Source organism: Podarcis erhardii (genome assembly GCF_964252035.2).
Source record: "Podarcis erhardii genome assembly, chromosome: 7".
NCBI lineage: Eukaryota > Metazoa > Chordata > Lepidosauria > Squamata > Lacertidae > Podarcis > Podarcis erhardii.
The window spans coordinates 80243346-80270088 of record NC_138511.1 but is presented as its reverse complement, the minus strand read 5'-3'; the positions used below and the strand labels follow the sequence as shown (position 1 = coordinate 80270088).

At 42.5% G+C, this 26743-nt stretch overlaps 1 protein-coding gene across 1 annotated transcript in view; it reads right to left on the bottom strand.

The window, feature by feature from the left end:
* LOC309347214 (phospholipase A2 inhibitor and Ly6/PLAUR domain-containing protein-like) overlaps positions 1-16056 on the bottom strand; it is a gene marked incomplete at its 3' end in the record, with an annotated part of 197725 nt that extends 181669 nt beyond the window's left edge. Inside the window, exons 1-4 of the mRNA XM_081871554.1 lie at positions 15967-16056; positions 11046-11162; positions 8683-8832; positions 7199-7345 (exon numbers count right to left, since the gene is read on the bottom strand). Coding sequence (XP_081727680.1) covers positions 7199-7345; positions 8683-8832; positions 11046-11162; positions 15967-16015 — 463 coding nt within the window. The 5' untranslated portion in view covers positions 16016-16056. The remainder of the gene's footprint in view (positions 1-7198; positions 7346-8682; positions 8833-11045; positions 11163-15966) is intronic.
* Positions 16057-26743: the final 10687 nt, after the last annotated feature.

The window sequence follows — 26743 nt, the reverse complement described above, 5'->3', positions numbered from 1 at the left end:
GTAATCAACAAATTTTTTTTGGCTTATTTCAACCCAACAATGATGCTCTGTGTCTCTTTTCCTACCCTCCACAGATCCCACCCCAGATTATGATGCAATTTGGGTATTATGTGGCTATTATGCCACATAAAACCCTTTCTGCATTTATAAGAACTCAGTTGTTTAGTGTGGTAGCGCCTATACTTTGGAACTCCCTGCCTATTGAGGTCAAGCAGGCTCCTTCACTGTACTCTTTTTGGCAGCTACTAAAAATATTCCTGTTTAGACAAGCCTACCCAGATGCCTAGAAAGTCGAGGTAATTTTAATCTGGCATGTGTGACAGAGACTTGGTTGGATGAAGCAGATGGGCCTGTCCTTGCCACTGCTTGTCCACCAAGTTTCTCTTATGCACAGCAACCCAGGTCATGTGGGCGGGGGGGGGGGGATTATAGTGATTTTTAGGAAGTCATTAGTTTGCACCAGGCATCCTATTGGGAAAACCCAGTTTTCTGAGTGCATGTTCTGGAAGCTGGGCAATAGGGGCAGTACAGGATTCCTTTTGTTGTACCGACCAAGGATTCCCTGCCAGAGCTGCTTCAGGTCATGGTGATGTTCTCCTGGAAACACCTAGTTTGGTTGGCCTGGGGGATTTTAAAATCCATGCCAAAATGACCTTACAAGGGGCCACTCGGGACTTCGTGTAAAGAATAGCCTCCATGAAACCCCTGAATAGGTTTGGCCCAACTCAGAGTCATGGACATGCCTTAGACCTGGTGTTTACCTCTATGGATGTGGGTGATCTGACACTAAGTAAAAGCGAAACAAAAGAAGTGCCATTGTTGAATCACTTCCTGGCACAACTGGACTTCTCTGTGACTATTATCCTCTGCAGGGAGATGAGACTGATTTGGATGGTTTGCTCCCACCACTTAATGGATCCAAATGGTTTCCAGAGAGTGGTAGGGGATGTTTTATCCCCTGTTTGTGGCCTTTCAGCTGATTCCCTGGTGGCTCACTGGAATGTGGAGCTAACCAGGGCTATCAACTGTCTCCAGCGGGTTAGGGACAAAGATGAAAGCTGTTTCCTAGTTCTGCTGGATCTCTCAACGGCCTTTGATACCATCGTCCACGATATCCTTTTGGATCATCACTGGTAAAAGAAGGCAGTATTCTATCCTGACTTCTGTTTAATATAGTTAGGAGCATCAGTCTTTCTGCCAGTTCTTCCAGTCCCGTACCCTACTGTCTCCCATACAAATACAGTCCATTGCTTAGAAAGAAATTTATTGATGAGGGCTGAGCATCCTCTGGGCCCTAAAAAATATGGAGGGTATCAGTTGGGTGAGAGATAAGAATGGGGTTGGCTTGTTTCCTTCAGATATGTCTCCCATTCCCTGTAACACACACACACACACACACACACAACCCACACAAAATAACCCCCTCTCTCCCCCCCAACCCCCTGGGTAACACCTGGCTTGCCAGTAGTAATGTGAAAAGGAACTAGTGGTCTTAGTAGACCAAAAACTTAACAACAGTGTGGGGAAAAGTGTAAAAAAGAGCTAATGCTATTCTAGGCTGCATCAACAGAAGAATAGTGTCCTGATTGGGGAAGTAATAATTCCACTCTATTCTGTGTTGGTCAGACCACTTCTGGAGTTCTGTGTCCAGTTCTGGGCACAGCAATTTAAGAAAAGTATGAACAAGTTGGAATATGTGCAGAGGTGGGCGACCCAGATGATTAAGGGTCTGGAAACCAAGCTGTATGAGAAACAAATGAAGGAATTGGGTATGTTTAGCTAGGAAAAGACGAGACTAATATCTTAAAGGCTGGCATATGAAGATGGAGCAAGTTTGTTTTCTCCTGCTCTGGAGGGTAAGACCCAACTCTATGGCTTAAAGTAACAAGAAAGGAGATTCCTACTAAACTTTAGGAATAACTTTCTTATGATAAGAGCTGTTTGACAAAACCAATCCTTTTCCCAAATCCTGCCTTTGCCCTCCTGTCTTTGGGCATAGACTTGGCCTCCACTCTGCTCCACAGAGAACTAGTAGGCTTCTTTCAGTCTGCAGCGTGATTAGCTATACAGTGGAATCTCGGCTCCCAAACTTAATCCACTCTGGGATTCCGTTCAACTCCTGAAATGGTTCGGAAACCAAGACACAGCTTCAGATTGGCTGTAGGAGCTTCCTGAAGCCAATTGGAAGCCACACCAGATGTTTGACTTCCAAAGAACATTTGAAAACTGGAACAATCACTTGAGCTTTCAATTGTTCAGAAGCCGGAATGTTCAGCCCTCAAGGCATTCGGGAGCTGAGGTTCCACTGTAATCTGGAAGAACCAGACTGAAATATGCCTGGACATGTGGGAAATAATATTACAGATACAGCAATGTCTGGGTGCCTCACCAGACACAGGAAGGCAATTAGATGCATAATGAATAGAGAAATCTTCCATGAAACATGTTCCACTCTCTTTAACTATGGTAATGACCAAAATCAAAACCTTGTCATATCAACTGATCATTATTCTCAGTGGAGAGTTTATGTTAAGTGATATGTTTGAAGACTGAATGTGTAAGTTTATGTCTAAAGTCAACAGACAGAACAAACACCATTAGGTGTACTGCTGGATAAGTGTTTAATTGTTCTTATACTTGCATTTGCCTGGTGTGTGTTTTTTTAAACCCAATGAAAACAGCTTTTTTAAAAAAGAGTTGTTTGACTCCCATGAGAGGTGTTGGACGCTCCTTCCATGGAGGTTTTTAAATAGAGGTAGGATAGGCATGGATATAATGGATGCTTTAGTTGAGATTCCTGCATTGCAGGTGGTTAGATTAGTGACTCTTGGGGACCCTTCCAACTCTAAGATTCTATGGGTCTATGATTCTACATATTTGAAAATGTGTTTGGTTTTGTTGTTGTTCTTCATCCTCAGCTCAGTCTTAATTTTTCACTTCATGGTAGTAATCCATATCTGGTTAAGACAAGCCTTTTTAGTCATTTTCCCATAAAATATTTTCAGTGTTTCATGATAACCATTCTGATAATAATAATAATAATAATAATAATAATAATAATAATAATAATAAATTTATACCCCGCCACTCTGGGCAGCTTCCAACAAAACTCTAAAATGCAATAACCTATTAAACATTAAAAGCTTCCCTAAACAGGGCTGGCTTCCGATGTCTTCTAAAAGTTTGGTAGTTATTTTTCTCTTTGACATCTGGTGGGAGGGCGTTCCACAGGACGGGTGCCACTACTGAGAAGGCTCTCTGCCTGGTTCCCAGTAATTTGGCTTCTCATAGAGAGGGAACCACCAGAAGGCCCTCGGCGCTGGACCTCAGTGTCCACACACTTACCATTTCTCCCTGTATTGCCATTTGCTCTGATTCAGCTTTAAAGAGCAGGTTTTCAGGGAGAAAACTGTGGAGCAAGGGAAAATGTGTTTGGGCATGGAGTTATAATGCAAGGATTGTTCCTGGATAGCAAACCAGCTCTTTATAGGTTCCATTTACATTTCATCCATCCCAGATACCCACCAGGGCTGGAGAAGGCATTAACAAGAGGTCCTGTCTAGTGTTTCCTGAAATACTTTTTCCCTAACTGCTGCCATTTAATGGAACTCCCATCAGAAGTGGTAATATGTCCCTTTAGTTTATTAAATTGTGATCTTTATTAAGTTGCAGGCTTACTGTATTTATTTGAAAGTTATAGACTTGAGAACCAACATTTCATATGCCATAATCATTTATTTTCTTATCATAATGATCACATTGGAAATTTAACTGATTTAAATTTTACACCATAGCTTTTTGGAGCTAGAACCCAGAACCCCAACACCAAGAGGATAAAAGAAGCCCAGTGGTCCTGAGGCCTGGCTGTGACCACTAGGCTTCAAACTTATGAAGCATTATAACAATTCTCTTTTCTGGCAGTGACAATACTGTTACCAATACGGACTATATTTCCGAAACCTTTCTTTTGTTTTTCCTTTATGGCACAAAAATCTTTTGTTGCACATCCATGGAAAAAGAATCTATCCCCTTTATTAAAACCTGAAGAAGAAGAAAGAAAGAAATGTTCACATTAGTGCTTTTCCAGGGCCTTTGAGATTGTGGTTGTGAATGTGAATTTTAATAATTTATTTTTATAAAATATACAGCTGAAAAATCTGCAGCAATCCCATAAACACATCTAAAATTTGGAATACAATGTCCATGCAGCCACTGATGAATGGCATGATAACAATGAGGAGGCAGGGGAGGGGAAGAAAAATTGAGAAGCCGAGGAGGCTCAAGCATAGAAGGGAGGCCTGGCATCTGAAGAGGAGGAAGAGGAAGAAGAAGGGGAGGTTGAGGGGAGGGAGAAGGATTGCGTGGACAGGCGGAGTCCCCAGATCCCGAGTGGTCCCCCCGTCATGTGGAATAATGACTCTAGACAACGCGCTATGGGATTAAATTGGCCACAACTTTATTAAATTTCAAATGTGGGTAGACCTTGGCTCAGGCATTGGGCGTTCTCCCTCCCTAGTCCCCAGCCGAGGACCTAGGGAGCATCAGGGTTATCCAGTGTGTGTGGGGGGGGATGGGCCGGCTCTGGAGAACATATGTTCAAGCAGAGATAGCCGCCCCCGTTACGCCGCCGCAGGGGAGAGCAATGACGACCTTTCGGCGTACGGCCAAAGCCTCCCTTCAAAAACCCCTTTAACGGGGAACCCTGGTATCGCCGCCGCAAAGAGGAAGATGGACTAAAGGATTCCGCCCAAGGCCTGATACCGCCAAAGTTGTGACGTTTTGCTACGGGAAAGGCGAAACCTGCCAATGCAGGGAAATTCCTTTCCGGCCCTTTAACAGCGACCTTATCGTAGCAGCGCCCGCATACCTGTGGAGACAGGTTAACCTGCAAAACCTATGAAGAAAAGTTAACCTGCAACAGAAGACATTAACTGAGGGTGGGTAGGGTGGGAGAAGCTCTGGAGCCAAGTGAGGATTAACAATTAAGATCCACCCTCTATTGTGTGGGCAGGTAATCCCTCCCCTTACCTGGACTGGTTTCCCTGGCAACACTTCCCCCAGGTGGGATTGGACAACTCGCTGGGGTAGGCGGGGACCTCCAGGTATCCCACCTGAGGGAAGGCAAAGCCTATGCTGATGGGGCCACTCCAGATCCAGGGCTGCACGCGTCCACGCAAAAGGCGCCCCCCGTTTTAAGTGGGGAGCGGTCATTGTGATGTTGGATGCCTCATGAGTCCAACCAAATCACAGCTGACATTGTGCATTTGCTACCCCCCCCCCTTGTTGGTTGTTGTTTTTTTTGGGGGAGTAGAAATTATATGGACCACCCCATTTGCTTAGATGTTTGCTGCCTACCAGCTGCTGGTTTCGTTCCAGGGATGAGCATCATTTGATTGTCAGAAAAGGAAGGATTTCCTAAGTATGGTGTGTTGAGATGGATAAGAAAGAGGAAGTAAGGTGGTTAGAGGTAGTCATTGTCTTTTGGTATCCAGGCGTTAAAGAAAGGAAGGGGATATATGTGTGTATGTGGATATATGTGGTCTGTGTGTTTTTGTGAAAAAGAGAAGCAAAAACAGTGGGGCTGTACGTATGCATGAGTGTCTTGGTGATAGGTGTCTCTACATCTTTGTAAAGGAGAGAGAGGTAAACAGAGAGGTATGTATATATGCATGTATGCCTGTGAGGGAGAGACATCTTTTTAGAGAAGAAGGATAGAATATTAATATGTGTGCATTTGGGAGGAAGAGGGAGAGATGTTTGTGAAAGAGCTACAAAAAGCTAAGGGGATGGAGTGTACCAATCATGGTTTCCTTGAGATGGGGGAACAAAGTGAAGTGTACCAAGTAAGACCAGATCAATGAAGTGGGTGGGTTAATGACTGGGGTGTGTGAAAAGCAGAAGTCACCAGTAAGGGGGAGGAAATGAGGGAGAAATAGGAATGTGGGGTGTACAAAGGATAATAAATCATGGGGTAGGGTTAAGGAGCATGTAGGAAAGGGTGAAGTGGGGGGAGTAGCATCCCAAATAGCAGAGGAATCATAGAAGGGGGTCTACCCCTTCAGAAATCAGGGAGAGAGGGAGAGACAGGGACAGAGAGAGAAGGAGGAGTCACACGGGGTGGAAAAGCACACTGGAGGAGGGAAATGCACTCTTCAAATGTTTGTAAGAGGTGTGAGGGACTTTCAAAATGTCCTGGATGGGAGTGGGGTGGTGAGTGCAACAAACAGGGGGATATGCCACTTGTCCTGAATAAAAAAGTATGACTATAAAGAAACAATTCAGATGACACCCAATGTCCTTAGAACTTGAAAGGCCACGGAGAGTACAATTGAGGGCCTAGGTGTTACTCCTAAGTAGATCCAACCTTCTCAGTTTCAGGATGTGGGTGGACCAGAAGGGGAACTTTCACAGGTGACCTCAACAGATGAGTAGGCTTATGTGGGAGAAGGCAGTCCTTGAGATGCCCAATTCCCAAGATATGTGGCACATTTAACTATGTGACACCAGTACTTTGAAGGGAACCTAGATAGTCCTGAGAGTTTCTCAGACTGTTTTGGAACTGGTTTCTGTTTTCAAGAAACTATCTGTATAAAACGTCAAATAGAATTGGAGCTAATTGCAAGCATTTTGCCCCAATCAGTTTCTGCCATTTTGCTTGCTGTTAACAGAGAGATGTGGTCTGGGGAGAGTTTCAAGGTAGAGTTAGAGAGGCCTGAATATTACCTCTACCAGTGTAAGCAAGTGAGATAAGGTGATGGGCTCTTCCTCCATGTGACACTTTCCCCAGGCAGTATCTTTTTCTCCAACACATTCTCTCTTCCATCCTCCATCACATTAATTCTGAAATCTGGTTGTGGGCAAAGTCTGTGCCAAGGATAGCTAACCAGGAGCAGAGCCCACTGGTGCCTTCTGCCAAATGTACAAAAGCATGCATCCACAGGAGATATCAGAGGAAGTGGGGGAAGAGAGAGAGGGGCTTCTTTCTCTCTCTCATTTATATTAGAGACTGATATACCAAGTGCATTGACATGTAAAAGAAACGTTGATTATTGTTTTTAAAAACAGATTCAAAAAAGAAGAAAAGCTTGCTTCTTACTTTTCTGGCAACATAAAATGGGGACAGGGGAAAATAAAGGGGTCAGCATGGTTTTCCAAGGTAATTTGCAGGCTTTGTTTCCTGGTTCAGTAGCAATCTTACCTTCCGTAAGAGCTCCCTCAAAACGAACACACTGATTCTCATTCCCAAGGCAGTCGACGGTCTTAGCACTCGTACAATTCTGAGATTTGGCAGTGAAGCAGGCTGGGCACTGCATACCATTCGGTGTAAGAGCATTGTGATCTGGAACTGCCAAAATCAAATCTATAGTCAGTATATGTAATGGTTTTATCTGTCTTTATATCTACAATCTCTGGCATCACATATACATTTATTATCTCATTTGCTTTTTATGTGCTGCTAAAAGGTCTTTCCTTTTAAAAGTCTTTACAGGGCAATGCTCGTCTGGAAGTTAACTCCAATAATGTATGCTTGCATTCATTATTGTATTTTCAACCTTTTCATCTTGTGTTTTTAGGGATAAGCTCCAGAAGAAGACTGCTGGTGGTGGAGGGATTGTGGTGTTGCTACAGCAGAGTGATGAGAGCTGGCTAAGGACACAAGAGGGCTGAATTAAGCCTCCATCTAAGAGGTTTTCACAATGAAGATAATGATACTTTTTAGCACCTTCCCCAAAATATAGGTGTTAAGTATTTTCTATGGGTTAAAATTGAAGTTTGTCTATGGGAAGATGTTGAAAAACCTTAAACTGCTACATTAAATGCAAAAGAACACACACACATGGACAAACACACACTCCTATACAGTATACAGTTGTACCTTGTTTTGCGGCCAGGATCCGTTCTGGAGCCCTGGCTGCTAGCCAAAAAATACACAGGGCAAAGCGACATGTCTGTGAATACATGGGGAGCGGTTTGCACTTCTGCGCATGCACGAAGCGCAATTTAGTGCTTCCGCGTATGTGCGAGCGGCAAACATGGAAGTAACCCATTCCAGTACTTCTGGGTTTCCCGTGGATGTTCACTGGAATGGGCGCTAGACAAGGTGGACATTCACGGAGGTATTAGTGTATACACAAAGAAAGTTGGGCATTGACCCTCTGATCTGTGGCCTGTGGATCTTTCAGTTCATGATGTACTGCTCTGACGACAACCTTCCCACCTCCAAAGCAATTTGGAGCTCAATGCTAAGAGATTTTATATATATTTATTTATTTCATCATATTTTAACATACAATTAAAATATGGCTGGCATACGGTGCATCAGAAGAGTGCACAGTCAGATCCTTCTACTTAGCAACAGGAGAATCTGACCTTCCATGGTGTTCCTTTGGAGGGCAGGAAGGAGGAAAGGACCTTCTTCAAAAGGGATCCTCCCAGAATGGTCCTCCTTTTCAGTGTTTCTCCTTCTCACTCATGGCAGCCTCTGCTTCCTGTCTGCCTGACAACTCATCCCCAGAAAGCTCTGCACTGCTCAGTCCTAGATCTAGCCATCTGAGGCTGTCTCAACCCCAGTTGAATGAGACTAAGATCCCTCAAAAGATGCCCAGCTTAGGTTGCGCCTTGGCTGAATCTGGAGCACAACTATAATATGTAGGATATTTTAAAAAAGATGTAGACACTTACTTGTGAGAGTTTCATTGTTGCACAGGTCACTGCTGCAGCAGTGGATCGTCATGTCAAGGAATTTACCCCGAGTTGAAGTGAAGCTGTAATGGCCCGAATGGCACACTTCAGACGCGGCACATCCATAGAAAACTTCCTCTCTATTAGCAACTGTGAAAGAGAATTTTAAAAGAAATGCCTAGAACTGGGGCAAAAAATGCTGGTCTATTAACTCCAAACGTAGTTTATTTGTAATGTTTCCCATATTCTTATCTGGCTGAATGGGGGAAATTTCAGACTAACCATATAGAAAGTATTATTAAATTTAATAGACTAGGAGAAGGGCCACTATTTTTTGAAACAACAGTGCTGGGGATTTGTTTATCTTGAAGCATTTTTAAAATGGAACCATTCCATTTAAACTTGTAAAAAACATTTCATTTGAAATAATGCAGAACTTCCTTTCAAAATTCTGCAGACTGCATTCTGATATATCCTACAAACTTGAAAACAGTTTGCAGTGTTTTCTACTGCTTAAAAACAGTAACAGAGTGGTGGAATTGTAAATTAATTTAAAAGTATTGGGAAATGATTTATAATGAATTGAAAAAAATATTTAAGATAACTTTTGTGAAAAATCCAGAAGCCTTTTTACTAGGCATTTCAGGTCAAGATTTGCCAAAAGAGAAGAAAAAACTTTTCATGTACAGTATGCTACAACTGTGGCTAGGATATTGCTAGCACAAAGATGGAAAAGTGTTGAAATACCAACCGAAGAAGAATGGCAAAGAAAATGAATGGAATATGCTGGAATGGCAAAATTAACAGAAAGACTTCAAGGCAAGGACAATAGAGATTTTAAGAACGACTGGGCGCCATTCATGTCATATTTACAGAATCAATGCAAAGAAATGGACTTACTTGCAGGGTTTGATTAAACGCTTGCAGTTAACAGAATAAATGTAGGATGAACATGTTTAAGTGATAAGAGAGTAATAATATTTTTTTAAAAAATAGAGAATAAAAATAACCAATAAGCAGGGAGAGATAATATGCCCCCCCCAAAAAGAGGAAGCTCAGGGAAGTCGTGGAGGGGAGGGGGAAATTGGGGGGGGGGTATTTTTGTTATATGTGATGATATTTTGATGCTAAAAAAGTAAAATTTCAATAATTTTTTTTTTTAAAAAAAAACAGTAACAGAGTGGAGTGGTGGTGCTCCGCTGAACTCATATTGCGCAGTTCAGCAATCTCAGCAGTGTGCTTGCATCACACTGACCTCTGTCTCATTGCCCTTCCCCCTCTACCTCCAAGGATGCAGCAGTGATGTGGGCAATGGAAGGTCAGGTGAGCACCCATCCAACCAAATGGTCCGGTTTAGTAGCATATATCTGCATATCACAGGTCAGGGGTTCCTTGGGCTTCAGACTGTCTTCACAATGTCTTTCCAGAGGTGTCATGAAAGAAGATGTATTGTGGTATATCCTTGAAATCTGACATCCTGACCTCGGCAATTAGCTGATAATGACTTGTGAGTGAGTGGGGAATCTCTGAGCAGAATAAGATATGTGACAAATCTTCCAAAATATGTTAGTTAGAGGGTTGCAAGAAGCAGGTATGGGCTTGCTATGGTAGCCACCCTAGCACCAAATTCCATCCAGCTTGGATAACAGGGAAAGCAGAAACAGCAGCACCAAAAGATGTTGCCTGCCTTGAGAGAGAGTATGCATCCATTAATTGAGTTAATACCTTGCTATATTTCCTGAAACCTTAAAACCTTTCTTTAGAGGTGAACCACTGGAATACTCCTCTTGTGTTTTTTCCTTCCTCAGTTCTCCACATTGTGAAGCATTATTTCAAAATTACTTGAGGTGGGACAAGGAGCCATGACAGTGTGGAGCACCTTGATCTTCTAGCCATTGATTGCTCAACATATGAATACTATTTACGGAACCAGTGGAGAAACTTTCAATTGTAGTGCAGTTCTTGGCACTGACTATATTTGGTTTATAGTCCAAGTTTCTTATCCTGGTCTGATAGCCAACTGTAAACTGGTTTTCATTAGTTTGGGGGTGCTGCAGATCTCTAGATATTGCAAATCAAAATGGGCATCCAAAATGGATCACTGGTTGTGATCAGATGTTCTTTCTTTATTATTTTATTTTTAGATAACCCACTTACACATGTTAGCCATTGCTCACTGCAGGGATGGGGAAGATGTGGTCCTCCAGAACTGGTTGGACAACATCTCTCATCTTTCCAGAGTATTGGCCATGCTGGCTGTGGCTAATGAATTTCAAATTCAAGCACAGCTGGAATGCCACTTCTTCCTCACTTCTGCTTTTGTGCATCAAAAGGGAAATGATTAAAAGATAGGTTAGACTTACCTGACTTTGTGTTCAAAAAACCGGCAATACAGAGATCCTGTTCAGGTTTACATTCCAAAACATTTTCGTCTGAGAGTTCAGTAGTGTTGACCGCAGAAATGCATTTCAGTGGTACAACTACAGGCAGGAGAGAAATATTAATGCAAAGCTGTTACTTTCTTTCTTTTTGGTGTTTGTGTTTTTGTGAATAATGCACAGAGAAGAGGAGATTGCAGATCCAAACTTTTATGAAACATGAAAAATCAGTATACAGTGGTACCTCGGGTTACATATGCTTCAGGTTACATACGCTTCGGGTTACAGACTCCGCTAACCCAGAAATCGTACCTTGGGTTAAGAACTTTGCTTCAGGATGAGAACAGAAATCGTGCTCTGGAGGTGCAGCGACAGCAGCAGGCCCCGTTAGCTAAAGTGGTGCTTCAGGTTAAGAACAGTTTCAGGTTAAGAACGGACCCCCGGAACGAATTAAGTACTTAACCAGAGGAACCACTGTAGAAGTATGTTAAATATGTTTAATTAACAGGGATCCAATAAACCTTTTGAATAATGTTTCATTTTAGTAAAATAAAATAAGACAAACACTCATTAATTAGTGCTGTTGAAGTCATTAGCTAGAAGTAATAAGTTTTACTATTTCCTAGGTGTGGTGGAGTGCTCAATCCTCTCCTGTCTACCACCAATTTTCCTCCCACTGCATCTCTTAAGTAAATACTCCACTTCTTTGAGTCTTACACAATTCTTACACAACCATTTATTATTCGGTGAAAGTTTAAAAAGATTCATTTTGGTCCTTTTTCATAACACTAAAATTCTTGAACATCCATTGAAACTATGCCCATGCTATGCATAATTTTATTAATGTTGTTACTATTATTATTATTATTATTATTATTATTATTATTATTATTATTATACCCCACCCATCAGCCACTCTGGGCAGCTCACAGCATATAAAAATACTAAAACATCAAGCATTTAAAACTTCCCAGTACAGGGCTGCCTTCAGAACGTTTAAAGGGACTCACTTTGGCCCTTCTTAATATAACACTAGAACTCTTGATCATCCAATGAAGCTGAAAGATTGCGGACAGGGCCAAGGTTTTGAAAATGGTATAGGCGCAATATATTCTGAACAAAAAGCTAAATTAATTGTGAATGGTATGGTGATGGACGAAATATCAATAGAAAAAGGCACACGACAGGGGTGCCCAATATCCCCTCTATTATTTATATCTGTCCTGGAGGTTTTGTTAAACATGATTAGAGAGGACCAGCTGGTTAAAGGGATACAGGTCGGAGCTAAACACTATAAATTAAGGGCATTTGCAGATGATCTAGTGTTAACTTTGCAACAGCCAGATGTTAGTACTAAAAGAGTATTGGAACTAATTGAGATATTTGGTCATGTAGCAGGATTTAAATTGAATAAACAGAAAACAAAAGTGTTGGAAAAAAATTTAACAATGGAAGAAAAAGAGAGATTTCAGAGTGAAACTGGTTTGGAAATAGCGAAAAAAGTGAAATACCTGGGGGTAAACCTAACATCTAAGAATGTGAATTTATTTAAAGACAATTATGAAAAATGCTGGACAGAAGTGAAGAAAGATCTAGAAATATGGTCAAGGTTGAGACTTTCCTTGTTAGGCCGAATTGCTACCATTAAGATGAATGTATTGCCAAGAATGTTGTTTTTATTTCAAACCTTACAGATTTTGGACAAGATGGACTGTTTCAAGAAGTGGCAGAAAGATATATCAAAATTTGTCTGGCAGGGCAAAAAGCCCAGAATAAAATTTAAGATTTTAACGGATGCAAAAGATAGAGGGGGCTTTGCCCTGCCAGACTTAAGGCTCTATTATGAATCGGCAGCATTCTGCTGGTTGAAGCAATGGCTACTTCTTGAGGATACAGACATTTTGGATTTGGAAGGGTATGACAATAACTTTGGTTGGCATGCATATATATGGTATGACAAGGTAAAGGTGCATAGAGGTTTTAAAAACCATATTGTTAGGAAAGCACTGTATAATGTCTGGAATCGATACAAAGATTTGTTGGAAAGTAAAACCCCCAGGTGGTTGTCACCAATGGAAGCTAAGGCAGTGAAAAAACTTAATATGGACCCTGACTGGCCAAAATATTCTGAAATTTTAGAACAAGAGGGTGAAAAGCTAAAAATTCAGAGTTATGATAAGCTAAAGCATAGAGTTCGAGATTGGTTGCACTACCATCAGATAAATGAGACATTTAAGCAAGACAGTGAGGCATCTAATCATAAGCCTGCATTTTTATCAAAGCTTCTATATTTTGATCAGGGCCTGAATTTTAAAATGAGCTTAAAGATTTTCAAATGTTTCATGCCAGGCAGAAGACTAAAAAACCTTGGCAATGTTTTTTCTCCTAGACAAGGGGGCCCCCTGATTTATAGCAGAAAACAATTCTCAAAGTCGTAAAAAAGGGAATTACAGGCTGAGAGCGAGGACACTGACCTTGCATGTTACAGAAGATAAAAAAAAAGGCTGAGAAAACATAAAATTAAGAATGGGTAAATAGTACAATAATACCATGTGCCTCCCAGTAAAATGAGCCATATCTTCTTCTTAAGGTTAAAAGGCCAAGAGCAAATGGAAAAGAAAAGCAACTGGTCTGGCTGGAAGAAAGAGAGCATTTTTGGGAAAGTCTTTTCTAAAGCTGTTTCTTTCTTAAACTGAGATCCTTTTAAGATTTCTTTTCCTTTTGTAAAAGGCGAAAGATTTATACGATCTGAAGAGAAACCACAGGGGTGCAGTGAAGGGGAGGCATGGGGAAGTCATGTATTGTTTGTTTGTTTGTTTATTTTTGTGCTTTTTGTTTTATGAAAATCAATAAAAATTATTTTTTAAAAAAAAGATTTCTTTTCCTTTTAAAAGGCTACCTATGATAATGTATGAAATATATTAGCTTAAATGTAATTATGCAAAGGATTTAAGAAATGCTAGATTCTTATTTCATAGAGTCATATTGCAATAGGAGACCAGAAGGGCAAATGAGCCCAGCCTCCTGCCAGACAGGAGACGCCATTGGGCGCTCCTGATATATGGTTGTCAGGCCTTTTTGTTTAGAAACCTTCAAATGAAGGAGATCTTTCAATGTTGATGTGAACTCAAGATCCTTGACATCTGTTTAAGATAAAAGTTCAAGATAAAAATTTAAGATTAACCATTTGTTTTGGAAGGCAATAGGGCAAGGAGGGCAAGAGGTGAGCTGGTAATTAAGATTCCTTGTTGAGACACATGTAAGATATATTACTACTTATCTGTCATTTATAGATAGCTCTTTGTGTCCCATAAAAGGGCGAAAGGAAATGGGTGTATCTTTTGTGATTGGTTCTAGCAAACAGCCAATAGGAATTTCAACTAGGCTGATTGGACAGAGGCAGCCAAAGAAGGAGCAAGGGGGCTGGATTAAGGAAATATAAGTGCTGGCCAGAATGGCAGGAGGCCAGGCCAGAGCTTGGTAACCATGTACCACTGTGCCTCTCATTTATTTGTCTGACAAATAAATTACTATTTTAATTTCTCTATTGCTGCGTTGAATATTTCATTCCAGCTAAGCGTTAACCACAAGCAGGGTGCTACAACAGGAAATTAGGATTCCAGAAGGAGAGGTCAAAGTTAGAAACAGAACTGTTAGAACCCAATACTAAGAATTTGTCTAGAATGTATAACTTGCTGCTGAAATGGAATACACAAGAAGAAACGGTTAAATCAGCTATGATTAAATGGGCACAGGATATAGGTCATGACATCATGTTTGCTGACTGGGAACAGTTATGGACCACTGGTATTAAGTTTACGGCATGTAGTGCCTTAAAAGAGAACATAATGAAAATGATATATAGGTGGTACATGACCCCAGTCAAGCTTGCAAAGATTTACCATTTGCCCAATAACAATTGCTGGAAATGCTTCCCAGTACAGAGCTGCCTTCAGAACGTTTAAAGGGACTCACTTTGGTCCTTCTTAATATAACACTAGAACTCTTGATCATCCAATGAAGCTGAAAGATTGCGGACAGACAAAGAAAACTACTTAGCCCATGTTATTCTGAATTTATCAATGTCTTTTATAAACTCTACCCACCTCCAATCCAGGCTAACACACTTAAAGAAGAATAGGAAAAGGACCTGCCACAATTGCTATATATAGTGATGAATTGAGGGAATTGCATTATTCAAGAGCTGTGGATGCAGAGATTAGATATGAAAGGAAGGCTTCCCTTTCTAGTGAATACTTGCTGCAATGAGACATCAAAAGAGAAAAATTCAATAAAAAAACCACTCTAATGCAACAAAGGCAGCCTCTATAACACCCCATACTGGAAATCCTCAGGGATGATATAGAGAAGTAACATCATCCCAAGGGCTTTAGAGGAGTTACTTAAAGGTTGTTGAGCACCAAATGGATGACAATGAAAGAAAACACACCAGAGTAAATTTAAGGAACTGCAGAAAGTGGGGGGAGGAAGTCAAGTTTTGAAATGTTAAAATGACTGTAAAATTATTGAAATGTATAAACCTGAAAATCATATTTTTTTTTAAAAAAAAGAAAACACACCAGAGTGCCCAGTCTGCAGTGCTCACAAAACAGTGGGAAAGGGGAGGAAAGGGCCAAAGAAATGAAAGAAAATGGAAGATTTTGGTTTAGAACAGAGTAAACACAATTCCACATGTTCTATATGCTCTCCACTTTGAAACTGTACCTTACTAGGAGACTTTTCCACTCTGCTAAATGTATAATCAGTGGTCTCTGATCACTATTCTCTTTAGGTATGCTATACTCTGCTCCTTTTCCAGTGATGATCCTCCGAGGTTCTCTTCTTCCTCCTTCACAGCACATTCTGAGATGATAAAAAGAATTCTGGTTATCTGCTTTCAACTCACCTGGAGAGAGCATTGCCCAGAAAATGCATGTGCTCAGGACTGCCTTCATAGTGCTGGAATAAGCAAGAGTCAGGAACAACTTGGATAGGAGTTGGACCATCAAAGGCAACTGATGCAGAAAAGAGCCAATTCAGAGCAATTTAAATGAGAAGGAAAGGGGCCTGAGGGCAACACTTCGGGAAAATTTGTTTCTTGGGCAGTGAGATGTAGTGACGGAGTGTACCAGAATGGGTGATGCCAGATTACAAAGTTTGTTAATTAATTGAAAATAAATTACTTTGTATAAATGGATTAATTTTTGCCAGACCCTTAGGGCAGAACCTGGGCAGAACTTGTTTGATGAGGCAGAAGAAAGGATGCATATGGAGATTTTCCCCCTCATCATTCCCATAAAAACTGGGTTATGGGGCATACAATGTGTTAGTAGAAGGATTAGATCCTCTGGTGGGGGACACAACATGCTCCTTCTGGGGTATTTTGTCCATCTTTGGTCCCCACTCTGTACTTAGCTCTTCCCTGTGGGTCACAGAAGCTGTCAGCATGCGACAGCAGCCACAACCTGGAAATGGCTTCGACTGGCTGGCTAAACCAAGCAAGGGTCGTTGAGGGGTCCCAGACCTTCAGTGAGCTAGGGACTTGCCCTGCATGCAGGGACTGACTCTATCAGATTGAGTGGACAAAACCAATAGTGAGTGCAACTGTCAAGAAAGTGATTCCTGTACATGTTGTAGAGGGGCATGAGGGACTGATGGGGCTGGTCAAACTGGGAAGGTAGCTGATCTAGGAAAACTCTGTCCCTTAACCACTGCTGCTTTGTGGAATATCTTAGGGAGAAGAAAATCTAAGGAGTAAATACTGCACAAATCTGGATAGGAGTATCTAAGACAGACAGATGGAACTTTGTATGCCTCTTTTTCCTAAGTGCCCTATGTCTTCGAGCGCTTTGCTGTCCTACTTTTAAGGCTCACAGGGTTATGGAATATGGAGGGTCTGGAATGCTTTCTAATGACAACATGCCAGCTTGCTGCTGCTGCTCCTTTCCCATGATTTTCCAACTTCCCCCTTCATCTGCCTCTGAGCAAACCCCTGTTGAAAATCTAAACTGTCTTTCCCTTCCTCTTCCTCCTCCCTGGAAGGGCCAGGATAGGAAGGTGGTCTTCACCATTCCTCCTTTGCCCAGCCTCTAACAGTGGTAGAGCATCTGCTGTGCATGCAGAAGGTTTTAATTTCAATCCCAAGTAAACCAGGTAAGACTTGGAAATACCCATCTCAGAAACACTGAACAGTTTCAGCCAGTCAGTGCAGACAATATTGGCCTTTCTGCTAAAAAAGATGAAGATGAAGGAAAACCACTTTACATCAAAGTGGTCTTGTTTGTTCACTCCCAAAATTACCCACGTGTGTTCAATCAAGTGCTCAGACAGAGCTCTGTCCCAGATTGTCTCAAACAAGCCCTCATAACGGGGAGCAGTTTCCCTGTCTAATGTTGGGTAATTTCTATTCCAGCCTCGTTGACAGCAGCCCTACCAATTCTTTATGAATTGGCTAGATGCTGCACTATAAATATAGTTTTGAGAGTATGTTAAATTACATCTGAGTGTTATTTTTATGAACTTCTAATGGACTTATAAGATTTTGCAGATTTTTAAATTGTACCCTTTTATCAAAAAAAATTTAACATTCTAATTCACCAACACAACCACACTTTCCAAGGTTAAAGGACTAATATGTACATTTATTTTCATTTGCCAGATTTGCTCACTTCTCCAGGATGTTTAACACCAGATTGTTGTTCCTACAGGAAAATAGGAAACAATCCTCCGGGAAATAAAATCACAGCTGACTTAAATATTTTCCTCAAGGAGCATGCTAGTAACTGTTAAAATGCTTCACAAATTTCACACTAGCCTGACCTTGAAAGGTAGTTAGGATACAGCATAGCCTTTCTCCTTGTGAATTCCCCTATTTACTGTGTTGGGAAGGGGATTTTGAGATCTGGTGGTGAAAGCCATGCCTCAGAACTGCTGTGTCTTTATTTTTTCCATACGGTGGAGGGAAATGGATTGGAGTGGGATGGAGAAGTGAGGGTAGGAATGTGGGGGGTTGTGGGTTCTAGCTCCAAAACTCTATAGTTGGTAAATCAATGCAATATGGTATCATATAACCCCAATGCAAGTCTTTCAAATAAATACAAGGATAATTGGATCGAAACAGGTGACATAACAGGGTTACAATCTTGTTGAGACTGTTATAGGCAAGACTATTGACCCTACACATAGGATGAATATTAGAACTAAAGTGTCTTTGATGCTGGTCTCAGCCCAAATTCAAAAATCTGCACTAGAAAGCATTTCTGAGAGAAATGATAGCTCATTGATACTTTGACCCCAGTAGACCCCAGCTTTTATACCCAGAGCCTCCAGATGGGCTGAAAATGTCCCATTTCAGAAACATTCCAGTACCAAAATTATGGTGCAACCACTGATGAGGCACAACCCCTCACACTCATCCGAAGAGCCTAAGAGATTACCTGCAGTACACCAACAGAGAGTTGTTCTGCAACTACAAAATGGCTTCTAGTCTTCAAGTAACATTGAACTCTCTGTCTGACAAACATAATCTCACTCTCTCCCACCCCCACCCTACCCCCCAAACACACAGACATGATCTAGGGACACTAGGGCTGATCTTGTTCACCTTTAGCAGTTGTGCAAAGATGAGATTTCCAGAGGGTGACTTTCATGACAACCCGCCTTATTCCTCTGGGACAGCCAGAAGTCTGCATATGTTTGTAAATGCATCAAAGAGACGAGCAACAAAATGTTGGGAGTGCTGCTGTTCCTCGAGGAGGCCATTCTTTTCCTACAACTGCCCCACTTTTCATCTTTCTAGTTCAACTGACACACAACATTCTGGGGCTGCTGATGTGCTCAGTCCTCATTGGGCTGTTTGCAGTTTGGTTCCACCCCCTTTTTTTCCTTTGCACTCCTGTATACTGTTTGTTTAAGATATTCTGTACTTCTGTACAGCAGCTAATGGGACAAGGAACAGTGTGGTGCATATCATCCTCCTTCATGTCACAGACAATACGCAATCTCTGCCCAGCCCAGGACATTTGCTCAATCAGATTGCAGGTGATAGTTTTGTAATTGTGAAGGGTTCTGTTTAAGGGGGGGGGGGACTTTTGCATATGTGCAGCCATGTAAGCATCAGAGCAAAGCATCATCACGGTACTCCTTAGCTCTTATGTGGTGTAACCACCTGCCATTTGAAAACATCCTAACCAGATTCTACCTGTGTACAATACTTGAAATATCTCAATATTCCAAATTGTGGAATTCAGACCCACATATTGATTGATCATGTAATTTCATTCTAAGGCCTTTTCTTCCATGCTTTAGTCGTGGGACTTTGCATTAAAATATTTGTCAATATTGCCACACTCCAACTATGTAAAGGTAAAAGTAAAGGGACCCCTGACCATTAGGTCCAGTCGTGACCGACTCTGGGCTTGCGGCGCTCATCTCACTTTATTGGCCAAGGGAACCAGCGTACAGCTTCCGAGTCATGTGGCCAGCATGACTAAGCCACTTCTGGCAAACCAGAGCAGCGCATGGAAATGCCGTTTACCTTCCCGCTGGAGTGGTACCTATTTATCTACTTGCACTTTGACGTGCTTTTGAACTGCTAGGTTGGCAGGAGCTGGGACCAAACAATGGGAGCTCACCCCATTGCGGGGATTTGAACTGCCGACCTTCTGATCAGCAAGCCCTAGGCTCTGTGGTTTAACCCATAGCACCACCCAAATCCTTGCCCTACCCACGTCCCAACTGTGTAGGACCATGTAATTATGGTGTGCGGGGTGGGGTAGGCTGTCTAATCTAACACCTAATACAATGCAAAAAAGCCAACATTAGAGCATCCCCAACAGATGACTGTCCAGCCTGTTCTTGAATAGCTCCTAATTTCTGGCATATGGATTAGTTTGGTCCTATTCAAAATAGTGTAGCTAAGGGCAGTCATCACCAAACAGGTAAGATGTTGCAAATTATCTCTCTACCTGCTGTGTGTACAAAATGTGAATTATCTCTAAATTCTAAAAACATGGAATTGAGACACACATATTGATTGTTTTTGTAATTTCATTTTATAACCAGAGCGTCTGCACCACCAGCGTTCAGCCCAGACACTGAGATCTAGCTCTGAGCCCCTTCTGGTGGCTCCCTCATTGTGAGAGGTGAGGTTCCAGGGAACCAGGTAAATGGTTATCCATCTATGCAAACCAATAAAACATACATTGTTGGGAAAAAAGGGTTAGGTACCAGAAAATAAAGATGGTTTCTGGTAAATGAAGAAATATATGACATATGGATGAGGTTTGTGCTGAAGAAGGGATGTGAAACAGGTGTAAACAACTAAGATTGGTTCAGTTTAAGGCAACGTGGCTAAAGGCAAGCAGATCAGATGACTCAAAGTATCTTCACTCCTTTCCAACAATCTGATGCAACTAGAACAAGGAGGAATGAAATTGCAGGAAATGATTTCATCAGCTGTTGGTAAGCACTTTGGAGTCACTGTACAATCTTCAGTATATATCTTTTTGTCCCTGGCATCTATCAATACTCCTCAGCTATGAAGAGAATTGCCACCTCTTTAGTTCTTTTTCTGGGGCATGGAGGATGAGAAAAATATATTCTCCTTCCAACTGAGTTAGACCCCACAGCAAAGAACAGCAAAGACTGAGGCAATGGCTCATGTAAATACATCCCTTTATCCAATAAAAACCTAGCAGCTCCTCATAAGCTTTGGACATCTTAGTAACAGCGGAAGTAGTTCACAAGTCTGTAACAAATGAGGGCTGGCAGTTAGTCACTGGAGAAAGAACACTGTTGGGAGTCACACCATTTTGAGAAGAGTCTAAAAAACATATTTGCAAACTATGGAAGCATTGAAGTGTCTCTATTTTCCAGGCACAGTCCTGGATTTGCAGAAGCCATCCCAATTTCTGATTTGATCCACTTTTCCTTATGACGTCCCTATTTTCGTTGGAGGGTATGGAGTTATCTGACCCCCCAAGCCATCTGAAGGCAGTTCTGTATAGGGAAGTTTTTAATTGTTTAATATTTAATAAGTTCTTCTATGTTGGAAGCTGCTCAAAGTGGTTGGGGCAACCTAGTCAGATGGGTGTGGTATAAATAGTAAAAATACTATTATTATTGAATAGGAGAAATGTTGAAGGATTGGGTAGCATTGTGAGAAGAGATTAAAAAAGCATTTTTGCAAGCTATTCAAACATTTGCTTGTTTGCAGCAGAAGAGCCAAAACACTAAATTGGTTTTTCTCTTTTGATGGTGGGCATAATCAGAAGGCCTCAGGTTTGATGGCCATCTGTTATTTAAGATTTTGTTGAGAATCCTGTATTGCAGCAGGTTGGACAAGATGACCCACAGGGTACCTTCCAACTCTCCAACTCTATGGTTCTCCCAAAATGTGCATGTCAGACCCAAAGTGCACTTCCAATTCATACCAGGAGTGAAATACTGGCTGATTCCTGAAAAGTGTCCTAAACTCAATAATGCCTCAGTGTTTTTCCCGCCAGCTAACTCCCTTGCCCAGACTCGATACATAAATCCCCCTTTGTGGTTCGAGGACCCGAACCCCGCGCAGTGGAATGAAACACAAGGACACGTGATTTAAGGTTAATGGGCAAGGAAAGGCCACAACTTTATTGATTACAGCAAGTGAAAAGGTATTGGCTTAGGCATTGGATTACGTCAGCTGACTCCACCCACTTGGAGAGGGGTGAGTCTAAAAAACAAAGGGGGTTTATTCACCAGTAGGTGGAGCCTGTTGATGCTAATCCAACTATAAGCTCTCCCCTGATGTTACCGAGGGTCGTGCCATGGCCTCCCGCCAAGCAGGCATCGGACAGAATACACGACTGCCGGATTCCTTTAACGGAATACCCAAAAATTGAAGGCGCAGGTGATGGCCACACCTAGCCCTTCGACACCACAACACATTATTCCAATGCCTAACCGCCACCCGAGCCCAAAAGGCGCTCGCTGCCAATAGCCTCACAGCTGTAACCAATCCCTGATGCTGCTGCTGATGCTAGTTAACCAAATGTCATTCCCTTGGTCTGAAAGATGAACCCCATCATTCCGGTACAAGGCTTGGCCGCCAATCCGGATACGGTCATGAGAGATGACATAAAGCGCACCCAACGCGCTATTGCACGATTTAAGAGTTTCCTGGATTTTTCAATGGCCATACAATACAATTCTGCACACCGCACCACACAATTCTCTTCAGGAAGGAGGACCAGAACACCGTTGTTCCAGGACACAAGGCAGCAATCTCAGCCAAATCTCTTTTTATGTGCCACGACAAGTCCACACTTCTTCTGCTAACAAGGTCATTTCCCCCTAATTGAAGGATAAGGATGTCAGGAGGGCCAAACGCAGCAACTCTCCCTCTCAGCAATGGCATAAGCTCTTCCCAACGCATGCGTCGTCTCGAAAACCAGGAAACTCGCACTCCAGGTGGCAATCCAAGGTTAGGGGTGAGGCCATAGCTAACCGACCGTACGCGGGCCCAATGGACTATACCATGGCCACAAATCCAGACACTTCTGAGAACAGCTGAGAATAAAAGAAAGAAAAATACGGGTAAGTAGAGGTAAAGGAGCAGAGCGCATTCTAACGAATGTAACCTTTATAAGCGTCAGATTTCCACCAGCCCATTTCCTTAATCTTATCCGCTGGGAGGCCCAAGCGTGCAGCTGTTGTGGTGGCGCCAATCCTGAATGAGTGTGCCGCATAATCCTGGGAAGATAAACCACAGGCATCAATAGTTTGCGGAGTGCCCTTGTGAATTGGTGTCTCAACAAAGGTGACCCATCCTCGTGAAGCAGGAGCGGACCCGGGCTGTGCCGTCTGAGGTAAAGGTACCGTCTAGTGTCTTTGACCAGGCGTGGGCCCCATTGCACAGAAGCTGTAAGTTTTACGAGGGAACCCCACCTGCCTGGTCCGTTTTGGATTGACATATCCGCACAGTCATGCTAGCTTCGGTCAACTGCACTTCCTCCCACTTGCGTTAACCTTGGCTACCACTTCACCGACCCTCAAGGTGCCAAAGAAGGCGATCGCATATGCTGTGGAAAAGAGGCGGGCCTCGAACATGGCTCAGCAGATTGACCTAAGCTTTGTGCGTATCTGAGATAGCAGCCCGTAAGAAATTGGCTTACGGCTCTAGGGGGTTTGTAGCCTGCCCCAACCCTCAATAGCTCTGCGGATCAGGAAGTCACTGCACGGGTCAGAGGAAAACATGGCTTTAGCAAAGAAGCTGATGGCGGCTACGTGTATCTTTAAAGTTTTGGGGGGCCCGTCCCAAATCGTCAAGATGGGAAAGGTATTGCAGAACGTCATCCGTGGTGGGTGGCACACTAGGCGAAAGCCCCAATATCCCTGACCTGAAGCCCATGAATCGCACCACGCTTTTTTGTAAGATCTAAGGGTGGAGGGTATGACCGATGCTAATACTCCCTTAATCACTTAGCGTCTCCAAGGTTCCACTGGTGTCCGGAAAGGGTTCGGGCAACAGTTGAGCTCCAGGTGCTAGCAACCTGAAGCGAGACATCTGAAAGCGAGATCCTTTGGGTAATAAAGGTTATGGATTAATCTGAACTCACCATGGGTCTTTTTGGGTACAATACCAAGGGGCGAGATGTGCAGGTTTGGGATAGGGGGGTGTACGAATGGACCAGCCACCCTCCCTGCAGCCACTTCCTTAGCTATTTTCTTTTTCTGCAACCTCAAGCCTTTCCCTTACTGACATCTGGTTAGGGGAAATCCTTTGCAATTAAAGAGTCGGTTACTGGTATTCTGAAACCCTTTGACAAAACCCTTCCAACGAAAGGATGCTGCGCTTTCATCTGAATAGCTAGACAAGAGGTTGCGGAGAGGAGGGAGCTGGATCAGTGAAAATGCTAGACCCGGAGGGTCCCTATCGTCTGTTCCCTGCTGCGGGGGCTCCTCTGGAGCTAGAATGGTGGAACCCCTGACCTCCCTGAAAGGGCTGCTTCTCTTTGTAACACGCTGTGGCTGGTTGTACCCCTGCACACCTCTCGCACTCGTGCGGATACTTACAAGACTGCCTTTGTCATGACCCCTTATTGAGTTCCCAACACACCTTGCGCTTTGGCTTCCTTCTTAAGTCCAGCTTACCCATGCGATGAGAATCTAATCGCTTCTTCTCAACATACGGGATGACCGCCACAGACCAAATGCCCTTTTCAAATTGATCCCAGCGTGCTAGCGGGATCCTGGAAGCCTTCCTTCAGAACTTTTATCATAGCTAATGGTGGTGGCCCCCCAGAAGGCACATAGGCTGTTCTGACTCTTCATCCGTGTTGCCCGTTTTCAACTTGCTCTTCTTACACACGTGCTTCTTCTTGGTGCGTCTTTTGCCTGACGGTTTGTCCCCCTCAGCTGTCTGAAGTTCCCCCTCCAGCTGCTGTTCCTCCTCACCGGCCGACGAGGTGCCCAATTCTGGAAGCTGGACCCTGGGCTGCTTATTCTGTGAAGGACTGGAAGAACTGGACACAACAGGGTTATTGACACAGGCCGGTGGCCTCCTCGCAGGCAACCCAATGCATTTCTGAGGACCAGATGATGCCGAGTGAGCACAAGACCTAGTTTGCACTGCCGCAGTTACTGTCCAAGAGCTTGGGCCTGCACCTGAGAACTGAGAATCGTTGAAGAGGGCGGCAGAGGTGCCTGGGAGGTCATCAACCTGGGTGAGAGGCAGGCTCTCCGGGACCACCTGGGGATCTGGTATCATATCAGGGGAGCAGCGGAGGGCATGGGGTTAGGGGATTGATCGGAAAAAACGATGCTCATAATCATCAATGAACGATCTAAATGCATTTAGGCAGTGTGAAATAGTTTTGGGTTATTATCCCGTCCATGTGGCACTCCCGATGAATTACAGCTATTGGCACCCATGCAGCCTGAGGTGTGAGCTGATTCCGTTGCAGAGCGCTTCCTCTTAGGCGCCATGGATAACATGCTAAAGCTACTGCCACAAACACGTGCTACCGCTTACAAGTGATTGTACAGGGATGTGTTATTGATTCTGAAACAAATATACTAATTAATGATTGTTTTACTTATAATAAACAATGATTTCCCAAGCATTCAGTTAAATGTTTAATTGTTTATCCCATTAGTATGTGCGTGCGTGTGTTATTTATTACTCTCTCTATATATATTAACATTTCTTCTTCTTATTATTATTATTAATAATAATAATTCATTTATTTTTTATTTTATTTTATTTTTTTAAAGAAGATGCTTCCTACTTCATATTATAATATCTCATTCAATCCTTTGCAAAGCAGGAATATGTAATTGTTCCATACAGGGATCAAACCTGCAACCTTGGCGTTATTGTCACCACGCTCTAACCAACTGAGGATTCCGAAATATATGTAAATTATTTATTATTAATGAATTTTATTTGTTTATTTATATATTTATCTATAGATTTGTTTAATTAATTAATCAATTTAATCTTGGTATGTGATGTCATTCCACTTATTCTCTTTTATTATTATTAATGTATATTTATCATTATTTATTTATTTATTTATTTATTATTATTATTATTTATTTTTAAATCCACTTATTTTATTTATTATTATTAGTATTTTTATTCTATTATTTATCTATTCATTTTTATTTATTTATTTATTTATTGTTATTATTATTCTCTTATTTATTGTTATTGTTATTTATTACAATCTATTCCAGTATTGGCGGGATGCAGGTGGCGCTGTGGGTTAAAGCCTCAGAGCCTAGGACTTGCCGATCGAAAGGTCGGCGGTTCGAATCCCTGCGGCGGGGTGCGCTCCCGTCGTTCGGTCCCAGCGCCTGCCAACCTAGCAGTTCGAAAGCACCCCCAGGTGCAAGTAGATAAATAGGGACCGCTTACCAGCGGGAAGGTAAACGGCGTTTCCGTGTGCGGCTCTGGCTCGCCAGAGCAGCAATGTCACGCTGGCCACGTGACCCAGAAGTGTCTCCGGACAGCGCTGGCCCCTGGCCTCTTAAGTGAGATGGGCGCACAACCCCAGAGTCTGTCAAGACTGGCCCGTACGGGCAGGGGTACCTTTACCTTTACCTTTATTCCAGTATTATTTGTTCAGTTAATTACCACTGTAAGTAGAATTAATTGATGATGCTATCAATTGTCTACCATAACTAAAGATGATATGAAATAATTATTCTTCACTTGACTGTTTGGTTTGTATTTGCCTATAAATTTATTTATTTGCCACCAAGCAAAGGGTCAGGCAGATAGACACAGCTAAATAACTCACAAGCATATAGGGATGGAACAATAGGCAGCCCCCACACTGCAATCAAATGGAATCAAAGAAAATCGCTCTCTGGGAAATGTCCCTTCAACTAACACTTTGAAAAACAAAAGGTTATGCTGGAGGCCCAGCAGAAGGAAAATGCTGCCAAAGACTGCAGCAATGTATCCTTGATTGGCCATCCGCCAGGTACCTGAATTAACAATGTACCATGAACTGCCTGTCATTAAGCGACAATGTATCCTGCCTGGAAGCTGGGACAATTGTGAAGGGATTTCTTAAGCCAGGCAGCAGAATGAGTCAGACTGAAAGAAGGAAATAAAACTCTTCTGAAGGCTGGGGGGCGGGGGGCGGGTTAGATCGCAAGTGAAATGTAAAAGTAAGGGACTACACGAAGGG